At 33.8% G+C, this 18,476-nt stretch overlaps 1 protein-coding gene across 1 annotated transcript; it reads left to right on the top strand.

Annotated features, from left to right (window-relative positions):
- Positions 1-2,295: 2,295 nt before the first annotated feature.
- On the top strand, positions 2,296-18,133 carry LOC127708787 (kelch-like protein 31). Its single transcript, XM_052213907.1, has 2 exons — positions 2,296-2,403; positions 16,467-18,133. Exon 2 carries the CDS (start codon positions 16,488-16,490, stop codon positions 17,919-17,921), a length of 1,434 nt encoding a protein of 477 aa, XP_052069867.1. The 5' UTR covers positions 2,296-2,403; positions 16,467-16,487; the 3' UTR covers positions 17,922-18,133.
- The last annotated feature ends 343 nt before the right edge of the window (positions 18,134-18,476 follow it).

Genomic DNA, 18,476 nt, shown 5'->3' with positions numbered 1-18,476 from the left:
TTTATCTAGTATTTTTAATGACTCTACCCAGGCGGAAACCCAGTTGAAATAGAACAAAAGAATCGAAGCTCTTTGTTAGAGAAGTCGATAAATGCTTACTGTAATGTTTACTATAGTAACAAAAATTTTAAAAGTTAATAGAAACAAATAAAATGACAGTTTTTACGCTAAATTACGAGGTATTTTATCATAAAAACACCATCTGTATAAGTTTTCAATTTATCTATTACATAATTAAGAAGAACAATTAGATATCAAGTCCACGACATGGTGTCTATTCAGTTGGATCTAACCTCCGATTTAAAAAAACAACATAACACGGACGGAGAACATATCAATCTATTTGTTCCTTAATTTTCGTTTCTGCCTCCATTATGTGACTCAAGAAATAATTCCAAAAAATGGGTAACAATTGCATCGAAAAGAGAAAATCAAGTGCACCTTTTTATGTTAAGGCGTGTTTGAGTTGAATTTTTTGTCTTGAAAACGTAAAAAGCAAAAGTATTTAATACATCATCTCGCTTCAGATTCTATCTTTTTATATATCAAGGCTACAGGTTGACTCTATAACATCGAAAATTCACAGTACTAAAAAAATGAAATATATGGGTCAAGTGAAATACCTTTCTAATGAATCACAGAAACAGAATAGGTGTGTTCGAATAGCAAATTTTTACTAAAAATACTTGACGACAGACTTTTAAGTTGGATCTTTAAAATGCATATCTTTGATAAAACTTAATTTTTTGTGTGTGATATCTAGGGTTTATAGTCTTCAACCACTGACATTTTTTAGTCTGCCCTTCCACGAAATATTGAATTAGAATTTTTTTAAATGTCAAATTTTCGAAAATTCCACCTAACAACCGATCAGACAATAGTTTTAAGTTGACTGAATGTAGACAAGTACATTAACTGATGCTCATTAGCTAGTAGATACATTTGTCTTTTAAAATACAACTGGCATATAAGGGTCGTAATGTTGCTACGTGGATAAATTTATCGGTTTTCACTAAGAGCTAAATTGGCAGCGCGTCATCCCTACAATGGCTTCCATTTTTACGATTGTAAAAATGAACTGGCGTAATGGGGAGATAATTTTGACAAAGTAGAATCCTGACTGTACCGTTCAAAACTTTATACCTCCATATTTTGATAACTTAGCGCCACCTATAATTTCTTATACGCATATAAAAAAAAAAACAGTGGGAGTTTAATTTCAGTTAATGATACGCAAGTTACACCAGACGTCAGTATAGAAAATAATGCTCCTTCAACACGAGACAGAAACATCGAAGTTTAGATATGATCTCTATGACCAATTAAATGCAAGGTATCTCAACATCGTTCAAGACCGAGAGGTTAAACCGGGCCTTAAAGATGCTCTTTCATCCTAAAAAAAAATAGCGTAGACGGGAGATATCTTACAGAAAGTCACGTGATTCCCATTTAAAAAAATATATAAATATTGTTGACATTTTTGGAGTGTCAAAAAATCTTTGGATGTTTTGGATAAATTACGTGCTTTTGATGGTCCGTTCAATTCAGTTGACATTTATGATTTTTTGACTCTGTACACTACACAATTTTTTCAAACAGAAGTTCTGTTATTTAATTAAATGGTCCTTTCAAAAATATGATTGCAGATTTATTTTTGCTGTAACTCATTTAAAGCCTTCTTCTGTAAGGTAAAAGGGAAATATGCTAGATATATACTTACTGGAACTGTGATGAGATGATTAAAGCTTTATATTTTCTTCATGACAACATCTATGTACGTTTCGGTAAAAATGTTTATCGACAGGTTGTAGGTATTGATAGGGTCACCACTTGCCCTCCTTTAATAACATATTTCACAAAACATGTTCAATCCGCCGCACTTTTGCCGCCTTTTCCATGTCAGGAACCTCTGGCCTTTGTTCGTCTTGTATACATTTCAAAGTTTGGTTCATTTATATGTTTCGGAGTTTAGTGTGACGTCCAATTTCGCTGAACAAGTACACATTATTGTTAAGGGGCCAGCAGGCTGAAGCCCTCCTCCGGTTGGGGGATTTTCTCGCTGTGTTGAAAACCCATTGGTGGCCTTGGGCTGTTTTCTGCTCTTTGGTCAGGTTGTTGTCTCTTTGACACATTCCCCGTTTCAATTCTCAATTGTAGTGTTCCTGTATTGTTATGAACCACAATTTATGACATTTATGTCTTAACATGTTTAACCCGCCCTTCCCAATTCCGGATATAGATCAATTCCGAACCCAGCACTGTTCCCGAAAACATAGTTTACCTTGACAATTATAAATAAACCAAAAGTGAAAGTAGAATCGTATGTGAATAATAACGTGTGACACTATCTGATACCTTTATTTTGGACTTTGTTAAAAGGATTCTTATTTAAATACGATCAAGGTAATTGTATTAAAACAATATTCATCACACTAGCTATAAATAAGAAGATGTGGTATGAGTGCCAATGAGACAACTCTCCATACAAGTCACAATGTATAATCAAAGTACTGATGTACTGAACATCGGATGACCGCAAGTATTTGTGGATGGTCACAAACACTTGTCTCAGAAAAAAAAATCACATCTCTATACCTGAAAGTGAGGTTAAGGTTCATAGATATATTTTTTTCAGAGACAAGTTGTGCGTGGATGATGAATAAATGACAGGGAATTCAACCTCACCGTAATAACTATTATATTGTAGTGATACAAATCAGTATACTCTGGTTTGTTGTTATATATTATATACACTATTTGTATATAACAGTTACATGTATATATAATTTTTATCCATTTGTATATCATTCTATTCTACTATTCTAATAATAGTGCAGTGCAAGTGCATGCCATTATTGGTGGACACTCTTCTATAATAATTCGATTTTTCTAATAGATTGGATTTGAGTAGGCATTCATATTTTCCCGCAAAAACGTTCTTGGGATATTCTTCCGCATGCGATAACTCAAATTTTCGGTATCCTTGATTTGTTATTGACATATATTTATATATTTCTCACGACAAAACATTTTTATATCAATTATTTATGTTCTTAAAAATTATTTTCATGAATATTTATTGATAAAATTGATATATAACAAGCGATAAGGAATGTTATTTTGCGTTCGGTTATCAGTCAAAAACGAAAGTCACGTGAGTAGAAATGTCTATGGCAACAATACACCGGAATGCCCTCATGGTCATCCGATGTAAAAAGTTAACAATTATATTTATAAGTCAAAGTACGGCCTTCAACACGGAGCCTTGGCTCACACCGAACAGCAAGCTATAAAAGCCCCCAAAATGACTAGTGTAAAACAATCCAAACAGAAAAATCAACGGTCTAATCTATATAAAAAAACGAGAAACACTTATGAACTACACCAACCACTGAGCAACAGGCTAGCTGTTTACCTCTCTGTAACATGCCGATTATCCGTGTATGTATGAAGCTTGCTAGATCAGAGTAGTTCAGGATTTTTTTTCTCAAAGAAATCGATTGATATGTAGCAAGGATAAACACTTAAAACATGTACGATTGTTTTTTTTTAGAAATAACTTTTAATCAGTATCATCACCGACATTGTTTTACTATTGATTTTCTCAACTTTATCTTAAGTAAGTAAGTAAGTAAATTTTATTTAAAGTCAGCATATATGTATATAGTAACAGGTAAAAAGAGTGACTGTACTATTGTTCTCGCCTCATCGGTTTTGCTTCTGAAGGTGGATAAAGAATGTCACGACCGTCTCCGCTTCGAACACATTTTGTTACCATTAGATTAATGTAAAAAAATCCTTACCTTATATGGATATTACATAAAGTTAATGGTTACAAAAGGTAGCACTATTTTATGGATAGATTTCTTTCTATTCACAAAAAAATGTGACATATGAGTGGTCTATGCAAATTTGAGCAATTTTGCACATCTTGTAGCTTGAAAAATAGCACAGTGACACATGCTTTTTATCTTTTTTTATAAAGCATGATAAAATCTACATTTCGGAAAATTATAAGAAAAGTCATCTGAGGAAATATTAAGCGATGAACCACCTTAAGTAGGCATAATGTTAAATTATCATAGCATTATGGAAAAATACTACACCACTTTCTGTTAAAAGCCATTAAAATTTTGTGTTGTCAGTCCGGATCTTTGAAACTTCACAGATAATATTTTCGTATGTTAATTCAAAGTTGATCTTAGATGGTTTTGGCTGTTTTTTATGCCCTTATTTGGTCATATAGCTCTTCAACTGTTTCGGTTCTTATACACACATGGCTTTCATATATTCGGCTTTGAGCATTCCTGATGACAGGAAATCCAGAAAAGCGCTTCGGACGCATGAAATTTATAACGTGCTGTTTTTAGCTCACCGTTCCGAAGGAACGGTGAGCTTTAGCCATCACTTGGCGTCCGTCGTCGTCCGTCGTCGTCGTCCGTCTGGTGTAAACTATTTCAAACATCTTCTCCTCTGAAACTACTGAATCAATTCCAACCAAACTTAAGCTGAATGATCCTTAGGGTATCTAGAATAAAGTTTGTGTTTTATTTTCTGTTTCGTCAAAAAACATGGCCGCCATGGCTAAAAATAATACATAAGGGTAAAATGCAGTTTTTGGCTTATATCTCAAAAACCAAAGCAGTTAGAGCAAATCTGACATGGGGTAGAAGTGTTCTTAAGGTAAAGTTCTATCAGCCATGAAGTTTTCAGATGAATCTAATAACCCATTGTTGGGTTGCTGCCACTAAATTGGTAATTTTAAGGAAATTTTGCAGTTTTCGGTTATTATCTTGAATAGTATTAATGATAAAGATAAAATGTAAACAGCAAATATGTTCAGCAAAGTAAGATCTACAAATAAGTTAAAATGACCAAAATTGTCAATTGACCCCTTAAAGAGTTATTGCCCTTTAAGGACAATTTTACACAATTTGTTTATCACAGATATAAGAAGATGTGGTATGAGTGCCAATGAGACAACTCTTCATCCAAGTCAAAATTTATAAAAGTAAACCTTTATAGGTCAAAGTACGGTCTTCAACACGGAGCCTTGGCTCACACCGAATAGTAAGCTATAAAGGGCTTCAAAAATTACTAGTGTAAAACCATTCAAACGGGAAAACCAACGGTCTAATCTATATAAAAAACGAGAAACGAGAAACACTTATGAACCACATCAACAAACGACAACTACTGAACATCAGATTCCTGACTTAGGACAGGTGCAAACAAATGCAGCGGGTTTAAACGTTGTTTTCTAACTTTAAAAAATCTTCTCCTCTGAAACCACTGAACCAATTCCAACCAAACTTAAGCTGAATGATCCTTAGGGTATCAAAAATAAAGTTTGTGTTTTATTTTCTGTTTTGTCAAAAAACATGGCCACCATGGCTACAAATAGAACATAGGGGTAAAATGCAGTTTTTGGATTATATCTAAAAAAAACAAAGGAGTTAGAACAAATCTGACAGGGGTAGAAGTGTTCATTAGGTGAAGTTCTATCAGCCCTGAAATTTTCAGATGAATCTGATAACCCATTGTTGGGTTGCTGCCACTAAATTGGTAATTTTAAGGAAATTTTGCATTTTTTTGTTATTATCTGGAATAATATTAATGATAAATATAAACTGCAAACAGCAAATATGTTCAGCAAAGTAAGATCTACAAATAAGTTTATATGACCAAAATTGTCAATTGACCCCTTAAGGAGTATTGCCCTTTGAGGACAATTTTACACAATTTGTTTATCATGTTTTCTAACTTTAAAAAATCTTCTCCTCTGAAACTACTGAACCAATTCCAACCAAACTTAAGCTGAATGATTCTTATGGTATCTAGAATAAAGATTCTGTTTCGTCAAAAAACATGGCCGTCATGGCTAAAATTAGAACATAGGGGTAAAATGCAGTTTTTGGCTAATATATCTCAAACACTTAAGCAATTAGAGCAAATCTGATGAGAGGTTAAAATGTTCATTAGGCAAAGTTCTATCAGCCATGAAATTTTCAGACGAATCTAACAGTCCATTGTTGGGTTGCTGCCACTAAATTGGTAATTTTAAGGAATTTTGCAGTTTTTGGTTCAATTTGTTCATCTAGTTTGCTTACTTTAAAAAATCTTCTCCTTTGAAACTGCTGAATCAATTTCAGCCAAATTTGGGCTGAATGAGTTTCAGAGTATTTAGTATAACTTTTGTATTTTATTTTTTCTAGTACGTCAAGAAACATATCCACTATGGCTAAAATGGAACATAGGGGTAAAATGTATTTCTTTGCTTTTGAAGAAAATATGACAGATACAAAGAACATCTCAATGGAATTTTTAAGCCACTCATTAATATATATTAAAAAGCAAAAATAATCATTGATGAAAAATTTAAGCAAAAAATTGCAGGTGAGCGATTCAAGCTCTTGGGAGCCTCTTGTTTATATTTTAAATTTTCATAATATGTTTCATTCTCCACTGCGCAAGAAATGTCATGTGTGCAACCCAGGCTTATAAGAATAAAAATACGAAGATTGGTATGAATGCCAACGAGACAACTTTCAACCAGAGACCACAAGGCGTACAGATTAGCAACTATAGGTAAAGTACATCCTTTAACATTCTATATTTAAGGAAAATTAGAACTTATTGTTCCAATTCTTTCTTTTGGCACTGGCCTCCCAAACAGGAATTAGCTAGATAACCTTCTATATCTATACACACTGAAGTAAAGTTCCCATTTATTCCCATGTCTGTGTATATATATGCACAAATAAATGATGCAAAATTTGGGTTTTATAAGAATGATTTTTTGTGTGGATCGAATCAGTCAACGAAGTGGTTCACCTTTGTTTCACTTTCAATGTCGACATTCTTTTCTTTTTAATGGCTGAATACGACTAATACATGCGTAACAAATCTCTAGCTAAGGGGTTATATTGAAGGTCACATGAATACGGGTTCAATGAGGTCGAATTATTCACTTGCAAGTGAATAATTCATCAGCGATGTTTCTTTGCTTATTTTGACAAAATTGAACCAAATTGGCTGCTAAATGCGAATTATTATTTCATTATTTCACTTTTATTAATGATTGAACAATAACAAAATAATCATACTCTTTTTTTTCATATCTCGTAGCTAATACCCTTTTAAAGGGGCGTTAGCTGTCAATTCATGTTCACCGATTTCACTCAAATTCTCTTATTTGATTTATAACATACTTAAACGCGTATCCAAATAATAAAAAGGCTAAAGTAAACAATTTATGATGTAAAGACTCGATAATATGTATCAGCATTTCGTGTGTATTTTAGTCTAGACGCTATCTAATTAACCACCAAGGTGACCTCCGAAGACTGCCGATGGTCATATAACCCGATATAAACATAAACATAGATATAAATAGGTAGCGAATTCGTGCAATCGGATTTATTTTAGGTATGTTTGATTTCATATTATAGGTTTAAAAATATGTTTAAAAATCGTTTTTACCTGTACAAGAATGAGTTTGTATGCCCCCGCCATAGCCGTTCTCTAACTTTAGTTTGCCTCAACCAAATATAATGAAACATATACACAATGCTCATTACCACAAAACACAGATCAAGCTTGAATTTTGTTGACATCACTTTTATCGTTCTAGAGTTGTGCCCTTTACAAATGGAAAAATTGCTGAATTTTTCGTTTCCGTTGTCTAAATTTAGTTTGCCTCAACCAAATGTTATGAAACTTATACACAATGCTTATTACCGCAAAACACAGATCAAGTTTGAATTTTGGTGGCGTCACTTTTACCGTTCTAGAGTTATGCCCTTTTACAAATGGAAAAATTGCTGAAATGTTTGTTTCTGTTCTCTAACTTTAGTTTGCCTCAACCAAATGTTATGAAACTTATGCACGATGCTAATTACCACAAAACACAGATCAAGTTCGAATTTTGGTGGCGTCACTTTTACCGTTCTAGAGTTATGCCCCTTTACAAATGGAAAAATTGCTGAATTTTTCGTTTCCGTTCTCTAACTAAAGTTTGCCTCAACTAAATGTTATGAAACTTATACACAATGCTCATTACCACAAAACTCAGATCAAGTACAAATTTGGGTAGCGTCACTTTTACAGTTCTTGAGTTATGTCCCTTTTTGAAGTTATATGCAAGCGGGGGCATCATTTGTGTCCCATGGACACATTCATCTCAGTACCAGAATCTATGACAAACGAGACGATTTTAATTTTGAAATTATCAATTTTCCCCACCTTAGTAGCAATATACCAACTTCACCTGCATATGGGATATACATTTCCCAACTTATTCGGTATTCAAGAGCTTGCAGCTCCTACTCAAACTTTGTAAAACGTCACCAGTGTCTGAGCAGAAAGTTGATGAACCAGGGGTATGTCAAAGAACGTCTCGTCCTTTTTCTAAAAAAGTTCATCGGAAGGTACCAAGTCCTTGTTGATAAATATTCCGTATCAACTTCACAAATAATACACGATGGTCTTGAAGTATAGATTATGCGTACTGACGTTGTTTATCATTTATAGTATTCTTTTATTTGTCTTTATTAATGTTACTTTTTCTGTTAAGTCTGTTTTTTGAGATATCCATTTGACGTGACTCTGTACTTATGTATCCCGTCATACTTTGAACGAGAATATTTTTAAATTTATTAGTATTACTTTTACTGTTAAGTCTGTTTTTGTGATATACATTTGACATGACTCTGTACTTATGTATCCCGTCATACTTTGAACGACAAAATTATTTTATTTATTAATATTACTTTTACTGTTAAGTCTGTTTTTTATGATATCCATTTTACGTGACTCTGTACTTATGTATCCCGTCATACTTTGAAAGAAAAAAATATTTTATGTCTACCTGTGCGAATTTCAAACGCGCGATTTTACGCCAGTACTTAAAACCTTCCATCCTTTATGGGTGGATTTTATATATGTACCCCTATTTTTGACATTTTTACCTATTGTGTCTGTTTGTTTTGTTCACGCATCGTTGTCAATATAATGGAATTTGATGCGACTGTCATACAAGTGAGAGGTTTAGCTAGCTATAAAACCAGGTTCAATCCACCATTTTCTACATAAGAAAATGCATGTACCAAGTCAGGAATATGGCAGTTGTTATCCATTCGTTTGATGTGTTTGAGCTTTTGATTTTGCCATTTGATTAGGGACTTTCCTTTTTGAATTTTCCTCGGAGTTCAGTATTTTTGTGATTTTACTTTTCCCCCATTTATTGTAGATTGAATCAGTCAACCAAATGGTTTATCCTTGTTTCACTTCCAATGTTGACATTCTTTTCTTTTTAATAGCTGAACACGCTTAGTTCATTCGTAACCAATCTCTAGCTAAGGGGTTCAATTGAAGTTCACATGAATACGGATTTAAGGAGGTCGAATGTCGCCCTTTTTCTATGACAAGATTGTGTGCACTCAGTCTTATTTTACACAGAGATGACCCTTCTAATTTGTTCCTTAGAACATCAACGTAAGAACTACGTTAATTTGAATTATAAAATTTTAGTTTGGATGAATTGTAAATTGTTGATGATTGATCCTGCGTGCACTGATCAATCATTCGTTGTTTAATATACTTGGCAGATATTGTTTAATAGAACATTTTCTCCAAGCTAGGCTTGAAAATCCTAGATTGTTTAAAATAGAATGAAGTTTCTTTGTCCAGAGGTTATATTTTTCAGTTGCCAGAAAAAAAATTGGTTACAAGGGTGTTTTCAGACTTTAAAATATGTTAAAAAAAAATTTAATACAAGAAAATGAGATTTTTTACCACAATGATAGCCCGCCAAGTTCAGCTCTACAAGCAGCATTAAGTGCTTTGCAATGAACACATAAAATTTCTTTTATGAACTTCATGTAGAATTTTTCCAAAATGGAAATGTCTCTTGAATTATCAAAAACGCCTCAAACCTCACTACTGTAAAGCAAGATTGGACTTACTAATGAATCAAACAGCTTTTCTAAAAGTTTACAAGGCTACCCTATGTAAATTGATTCTGTAATTTATGTCTGAAAGATACAAGATTAAAGTCATATGATACTTGAAATTAAAAAAAAAATTGAATATGTTTTTATACGTGAATGCATGCAATGAATATGTTTTTATACTTGAATGCATGCAATAATTTTCTTAATATTATAATAACACGAAACTCATATCATATGACTTAAGGATAAACAAAAATTATTTTTTTTCAAAAGAAACGACAAAATATTTAGTATGTAGTACACACTTATCTATGAACTAGTGCAATAATCATTTGCGGTTACTCAATTGATTAGTTTACACTTATTTGTGATTAGCTTGAAACAATTGGTAAAATTTTAAAACTCTTAACATGAGTAAACCAGAATATTTTTTTATGTTTATTCCCCATCAAGTTTCTTTTAACAATATAAGTAATTTGTGTATTTGAATATAAGAAGTTTATTTTTTGCAATAATGAATGGATCCCCATTTTAATAATATTAGTTGCTTAATTTGTTTATGTTGAAAAAGTACGTTTTCATTAACTTTTTCTGGAAAGGTATGATATAATAAATGAAATAACAATATACTACAACATCCTTTGCAAAATCCTCTTTCATCCATATCAAATTATCAGTGACATGTTAAAAGAAAATACACAAAGTCTATTCACTTCCTGAAATTAAAATATAAAACGAAATGTCTCAAAAATAATAAATAGTCCTTCTTTTGAAAATGGAATAAAAACTTTATGCATGTGAGTTATGGAACCGAAAATTCCCTTATGCGACCCTATAACTTCATGTATTTATCTTCAGTGTCATATAATTGATTTCAAAATTAATAAAATAGAGGCGAATCCTACCAAATGGCTATCCAAACTCATAAGTCGAAAACTAACTGACAATGCCATTGCAACAATCGAAAAACGATTGAAAGACAAATAGCATTATGCAATACACAACATAGAAAACTAATCACACCAAAAATCCGGGGTTATATCAGGTGCTACGGAAGGGTAAGCAGTTCCTGCTCCACATTTGATACACGTCGTGTTTCACATGTAAGTATAAACCATGGTGAAAAGTCTCTAATTCGGTTGGTCACATTTGAGGAAAAGTGGACGAGTGTGTGGTTGGGACAGTTAGAACATATCCGTCGTCATCTGTAATACAGATATTTCATAACGGTCAACCAACTCGTGATGGTGTCCGTATAATTTTCGAAGGAATGATTTCCACTTCACCACTTGGAACTCTTGGATGAATAGCTTCCTTGTAAGCAGCAACCCCTATAAAGGAAATCAAGGTAGAAAATGCAAGCTCTGGGATATCGTATCAAGTGGAAGATATATACTCCATATGCAGGCGCAGCTGGAATTTTGCTACATGGAAATGTAAAGTTCACAATTGGGAAGCTCAAATCACACGAATCATCACTTTTGTCGTAAAGTTTTGTTCTCAACCCACCCTCATTGTTAATTTCTAGATGTAAGTCAAGATATGAGGCAGACTTCGATTGGATAGATGCGTTCAACATAGTCACCAAAATTTGAATTATTTGGTAAGAGGACATCATCTTTTTAACGGAAATGGAAGTTAATGGATAATGCTAGTTCCTATGAAGCTCCAGACAGTACGAATAAAGAAAAAAATCGACGAGGAGAGAAAGAAAATTGGTTCCCAAGGGAATATCGATTGTTGGAACAAAACGTCCTCCAAACGTAAGAAATAGGTTGTCAATCAAGAAATCAAGTATCTTCGTAATGTCAGTTTAAAAATTTTTTGGGGGGAATACTTGTGTTAAGGGTAGAAGAGTCAAACGTTTCAATACTATTGCAAGAGGACAGAGACTTAGATTTTATGTACTCTAACAGATCTTTGGAATTTTTTGTATGCGCGTCTGATTCACACCACCCCTAGATTAGGTAGTTACACAATAACTTTGAAACCCGGCTTTGATTGCTAATTAAATTGATGTTAATAATTAAGAAATAGGTTTCGTGGAGGACTTGGAAGACCCAGCAATATAACGTTGTTTGTAAATACACTTATGTAATTAAGGTATCCAATACAGTATAAAGACACTTATGTAATTGGGGTATCCAATACAGTGAAGGAAGATCCATAGGAACATAGAACAGACCTATGATTATTCAAGATTTCCTCCTTGGTATGTGTCGTTGGGGTATATGTTGAGTTTCCCGCTAACGTGTTTTGACTTTGGGCGTTCCTGGTATGTGAAGGTGGGTCCTGAGGTGCGATTCGGACGCAAGTGGGTTTTGCAGTATTGTTTCCATTTGTTTTACCCTTGTATTTATATTTTATTTAGTTTGTACTTTATTTATAAAGTGTATACTATACATGGTATTTTCTATCTACTACAAAAATCTTTTTGTTGATGTCATTGTCAAACTTAATACCAACTACAACTTTTCTGTTGGCGTCTTTGTTTGATTTACGTGTATGTTTGTTTGAATTTTGTAGTGTTGTATGTCTGTGATGTTTATTTACACATTTCTTGGCTGCTTGATCCAAATGATTGTCACATTAACCTTTTATATAAAAATAAGGAGATGTGGTATGATTGCCAATGAAACAACTATCCACCAAGGTTCAAATGAAGTGGATATTTGCAATTATAGGCAACCGTACGTCTGATTGAGTTGCTCACCCAATTTTGTCAATATAACGGAACTATAAACAACTGTCATACAAGTGGGAGGTTTAGCTATCTATAAAACCAGGTTTAACCAACCATTTTCTTCTGAAAATGCATATTCCAAGTCAGGAATATGACGGTTGTTTTCCACTCGTTTCGTTGGTCGATAAAGTTTGATTTTTGTCAGTTTTTATAAATTTCCCTTTTTGAATTTACCTTGGAATTCGGTATTTTTGTTATACTTTTTTCCAAGTGTATTGTCAATACCTTATTCCTTTTATCAAGCAGTTAATGTAATGTGATTTACACACACAAAACGATGTTGTTTTGGACTTTTTCTTCGACATGTTAGTTATTGAGGTAGGGCAGGTGCTTGGCAACATGTGGGACTTTAAAGATCAATGTAGCATGTGTATTCATAGACCCATTTTTTTGTGTGCTTAATTTCTTATTTGTTTTAACGACCTCACAGCCTTAACCCATTCAGAAAGAGTATCTACGTCTTCTTTTTCGCGTTTAACCTATTGCCGTGCATAATCCTCATAAATAGGCAACCTTAGAGGAGAAAAGTACATTGTAGTAAAACTATGTGTTAACTTACGAAATGCCCAAAAAGAACCTTTTCGTGTTAATTTTGGGATAAAACATGTCTTACAAGGATAATTGATAAAATTTTATTAGAAAAACTTTTATTTGTTGTTTCTTCTGTTTCTAAAGATGAATACACAAAACACGAAACAGGGAACATTATTTGATTAAAATATGAAACTGCAATTTAAACAAAAATGTTAAGCAAATTAAGGGACCCGCTATCATTGACTCACGTTTATCTGATTGTATTCACTGAAACTGCAGTAAATGCAATTTTCTGCGATAGTTTTATAGCGTATATGGAATCACTAGAGGAACAATTCTTATGTTGTAAATATTCACCATTTACAGTTCTTCAAATTTTACTGATTTTTATACGACCGCAAAAAAATTTTTGTGGTTGTATATTGGTATGACGTTGGCGTCGTCGTCGTCGTTGTCGTTGTCGTCGTCGTCCGGCGTCGTCCTGCGTCGTCCGAAGACACATTGGTTTTCGCACTCTAACTTTAGTTTAAGTGAATGGATCTCTATGAAATTTTACCACAAGGTTCAATACCACAAAAGGAAGGTTGGGATTGATTTTGGGGGTTATGGTACCAACAGTGAAGGAATTAAGGGCCAAAAAGGGGCCAAAAATAAGCATTTTTGTAACTTCCAGACATAACTTGTGTGTTAGTGTATGGATCTCTCTCACATTGTAACACAAGGTTCCATATCACAAAAGGAATGCTGGGATTGATTTTTGGGGTAATTGCCTCAAAATTGTAGGAATTGGGGGCAAAAAAAGGGGCAAAAAAACAAGCATTTTTCTAGTTTCATGACAATAACTTGTGTTCAAGTGTATGGATCTTTCTGAAATTGTACTATAGGTTCCATATCACAAAGGGAAAGCTGGAATTGAGTTTGGGGGTAATTGCCGAAACGTTTTGGAATTGGGGGCCAAAAAGGGGCCAAAAATAAGCATTTTTTTAAGTTTCCAGACAATAACTTGTGTTCAAGTGTATGGATCTCTCTGAAATTGTACTGCAAGGTACCATACCACAAAGGGAAGGCTGGGATTGATGATGGGGGTAACTGCCTCAATATTTTAGGAATTAGAAGCCAAAAAGGGGCAAAAAACAAGCTTTTTTCTAGTTTCAGGACAATAACTTGTGTGTAAGTGTATGGATCTTTCTGAAATTGTACTACAAGGTTCCATATCACAAAGGAAAAGCTGGGTGTGAGTTTTGGGGTAATTGCCCTAAATGTTTAGGAATTTGGGGCCAAAAAGGGGCCAAAAAACACATTTTTCTAGTTTCCAGACAATAACTTGTGTTCAAGTGTATGGATCTCTCTGAAATTGTACTGCAAGGTACCGTACCACAAAGGGAAGGCTGGGATTGAGTTTGGGGGTGATGAATCATAAGGGGGTTCAAAAAATTTGGGGGGGGAGGGGTTTCATTTTTTTTTTCTTTTACAATTTTCCATTTTAAGTTGGTTATTTCTGATTTGTATTTAAAAGCAAATAATAATGATATGGTAGGAGATACACACCAAACAGGATGTGTAAATTATTATATTATAAGTATTGTGCAATACCAAGAAATTTTCAATTGCACAGTATTGCACAATAGCAAGAAATCTTCAATTGCACAGTATTGCGCAATAGCAAGAAATATCCAATAGCACAATATTGCGCAATAGCAAGAAATTGTCAATTGTACAGTATTGCGCAATAGCAAGAAATATTTAATTGCACAGTATTGTGCAAAAGAAGATACTTCATATAAATTGCTTATTTCTTGACCAATTTCAATGGGGTTTTATTCTTGAAATCTTGGGGTTCTTTAATATGCTGAATCTAACCTTGTATTTAGTTTTTGAATTTTCGGCCCCGTTTTTAAATTGGTCCACATTGAGGTCCAAAGGGTCCAAAATTAAACTTGTTTGATTTCATCAAAAAATGAATTATTGGGGTTCTTTGATATGCCGAATCTAACCGTGTATTTAGATTCTTAATTTTTGGTTCCGTTTTCAAATTGGTCTACATTAAGGTCCAAAGGGTCCAAAATTAAACTTAGTTTGATTTTAACAAAAATTGAATACTTAGGGTTCTTTGATATGCTGAATCTAAACATGTATTTAGATTTTTGATTATGGGCCCAGTTTTCAAGTTGGTCCAAATCGGGGTCCAAAATTAAACTTTGTTTGATTTCAACAAAAATTGAATATATGGGGTTCTTTGATATGCTGAATCTAACCATGTATTTAGATTTTTGATTTTTGGGCCCCGTTATCAACTTTGTCCACATTGAGGTCAAAAGGGTCCAAAATTAAACTTTGTTTGATTTCATCAAAAATTGAATTCTTGGGGTTCTTTGATATGCTAAATCTAACCATGTATTTAGATTTTGGATATTGGACCATAATAGGTGAATGTCCAATTTAAAATTTTTAAGTTCTTAGACCACATTCATTCTGTGTCAGAAACCTATGCTGTGTCAAATATTTAATCACAATCCAAATGCAAAGCTGTATCAAGCTTGAATGTTGTGTCCATACTTGCCCCAACTGTTCAGGGTTCGACCTCTGCGGTCGTATCAAGCTGCGCCTTGCGGAGCATTTTATTGTTTTTAAAATCCTAAAAATATGAAGAAGAATAAGAATAAAAACATTTGTCAATTTAAGGTGCCACGATGGGACAGCAAAGAAGAATGTGATTACAGTGTATTTTTAAAATTGCCATATAAGCGGGAGGTTTGGCTAGCCATAAAACCAGGTTCAACCCCCATTTTTTTCTTAAAATGTCCTGTACAAAGTCAGGAATATGGCAGTTGTTATCAAGTTACTATGTATTATGTATGTTTGTTTTTGTATCAGTTCAGTGTTTCTGTTGTTCCGTTGTTTTATAGTTGATGCGTTTCCCTCGGTTTTGGTTTGTGACACGGATTTGTTTTCGCTCAATCGATGTATGACTATTGAACAGTGGTATACTACTGTTGCGTTTCTATTGAAATACGTTTATATATGCTAGTAGTTACATTAAACAGCTTCGGACACATTTTAAAAAGTAGTCTAAATTAAAATAATACAGTAAGGAACAGAGGAAGCCTTGATATAACACGAATTCAAGTCAAGAGTAAAGACGTTTAAAACAAGAAAGTTCTGTCCCTACCTGTTCATTTATACATTTAAGCTACACAACACAACCTACTCTAATCTGTTAATTGCTTATATTTCAGAGTACAAGACATCTATGAAATATGGTAGAGGTGGTAGACGACAAGCATTCTGGAATCACAGTACAGAACATGTTTAAAGCATGGGAAGAAGGATTGTATTGTGATGTTACCTTAAAATGTGGAACAAAACAAATCACAGCACATAAAATTGTTCTGGCATCATTATCCGATTATTTCAAAAATCTTTTTAAATATCATAATATTCAAAGTGATAAACATTTTGAAGAGTATGAGTTAGATCCTAGTATTTTCAAAGAGGACACTCTTTATCAAATTATCCGATATGGTTACACTGGTAGAATTAAAATAGAAGTTGGATTTGTTCAAGAATTACTAATGGCAGCAAGTTTTCTGCAAATAAGATTTGTTCTGACCGAATGTGAAAAGTTCATGACACATAATATCGAAACCGACAATGTGATTGCTTTAGTGTCTTTCAGTAATCTCTTCAATTTAAAACGTCTTTTGGACGCAGTTTGCAGTTTTATTTCCAAAGATTTTAAAGACCTCAGTAAGAGTGGAGCATTCTGGAAGCTATCGACAGACGACTTTAAAACAGTGCTACACAGTGATCATTTGACTGTTTTTGAACATGGTATTCCAGTAGAAAATCCTGAACTGGAAATTTTGAAACTAGTTGGTGTATATCTTAGTATTACGAGTGTAAGTCACAAGGATTTCAAAGCATCTACCGTACTCGAATTGCTTGGGGAAATCCGTTTCAGAGACATTAACAACCTCGATGATTTGAAATCAGTTGTCGATCTTTATCCGATTCTGAATTGCCATTTACTTCAGAATGCCATTAATGCTGAATCGAACACTAGTGCAGAACTATTAGATCGCAAGTTTACAAACCGTCGTAAAACGCTCCGGACTGGGTGGAAAAGCTTTGCTGATGGTGGTCAAGAGAATCATGTTATTGAAAAGTTTGTTGAAGCTTGGGAAGATGGCAAGGATATAAATGACAGACCAATAAACTTTAAGCTGTGGATAAGAAGGTGGTATAATCTACCAGTTTTGGGTGGAATTTCTATACAGTATCGAAGTGGAAAACTTGTAATACACGGCGGAAAGCCAAACTCTGAATCAATATTTGTGTCAGAACATGAATTTTCACTGGAAGAAAATGAAGTAATCACCAAAATAAACGTACGTAGTGGGTGGATGATTGACAGTATAAAATTTTTCACCAATTTTGGACGAGAGTTTGGTCCATTTGGGGGCCCTGGTGGAACAGAAATAAAAACTGAATCATTATATAATGACGCAATGAGTTATTTACATTCGTTCGATGGGAAGGTCGTTATGGCCACGGGTTATCTTGGAATTACGTGTATGAAATTTGTATGGGTGAGTTATCGTGAAAATCAGTGTAATGAGATTTTCCCAAACAGTGAAAGCGAAGAAGATTGTGCTTTTCTATCAAGTTATGATGGATCAGAGACTGATTGAATTGACAAAGAGCAATGTATACAAGTCTAACAACTAAGGTTACAAGAATATGATTACTTAGATGAAAGGGAACAGTTGATGTCTCCCAGTAAAGTTCGTAATCAAAACTCGGAATCCAAGAAATAAGGGAATGTTTCATGGTTAAGTGGCTAATGTTGAGGTTGAGATGTATATATTCGAGTGACTTTGAAAAAATATCAATAATTTTTTTTCAAATTTCCAATTACTGTCAGGAAATCAATGTTAGTGAGATACATCCGGTTCCAATTTGTTCGATTGACGTCTGGATTCGGAACAGACGGCACATGTTCAGAACACATTAACCGAGCGCACCCAATGTTTGTCCCGTTTTAGCAAGAACGTTATCAATTATAACTTCACTCGAAAACGTTCTGCAGCCGGTTGTACGAACGTGGCATTATCCTAATGGGTCATTAAGTCTTCATTAAGCCTTTACGATGCATTAGGCTAATGAAGACTTAATGACTCATTAGACTAATGACACGTTCGTACAACCGGCTATAGGAGCTTGATGTAAAATTGGTTTAAAATGTT

This window comes from Mytilus californianus, unplaced genomic scaffold, assembly GCF_021869535.1.
Source record: "Mytilus californianus isolate M0D057914Y unplaced genomic scaffold, xbMytCali1.0.p SCAF_7, whole genome shotgun sequence".
NCBI classification, from domain to species: domain Eukaryota; kingdom Metazoa; phylum Mollusca; class Bivalvia; order Mytilida; family Mytilidae; genus Mytilus; species Mytilus californianus.
Note: the sequence above shows the minus strand (reverse complement) of the source record. Positions and strands in the feature narration are given on the sequence as shown.

Coding starts and splice junctions, on each gene's coding strand:
- LOC127708787 (XM_052213907.1), top strand. CDS start 16,488: ATGGTAGAGGTGGTAGACGACAAGCATTCTGGAATCACAGTACAGAAC.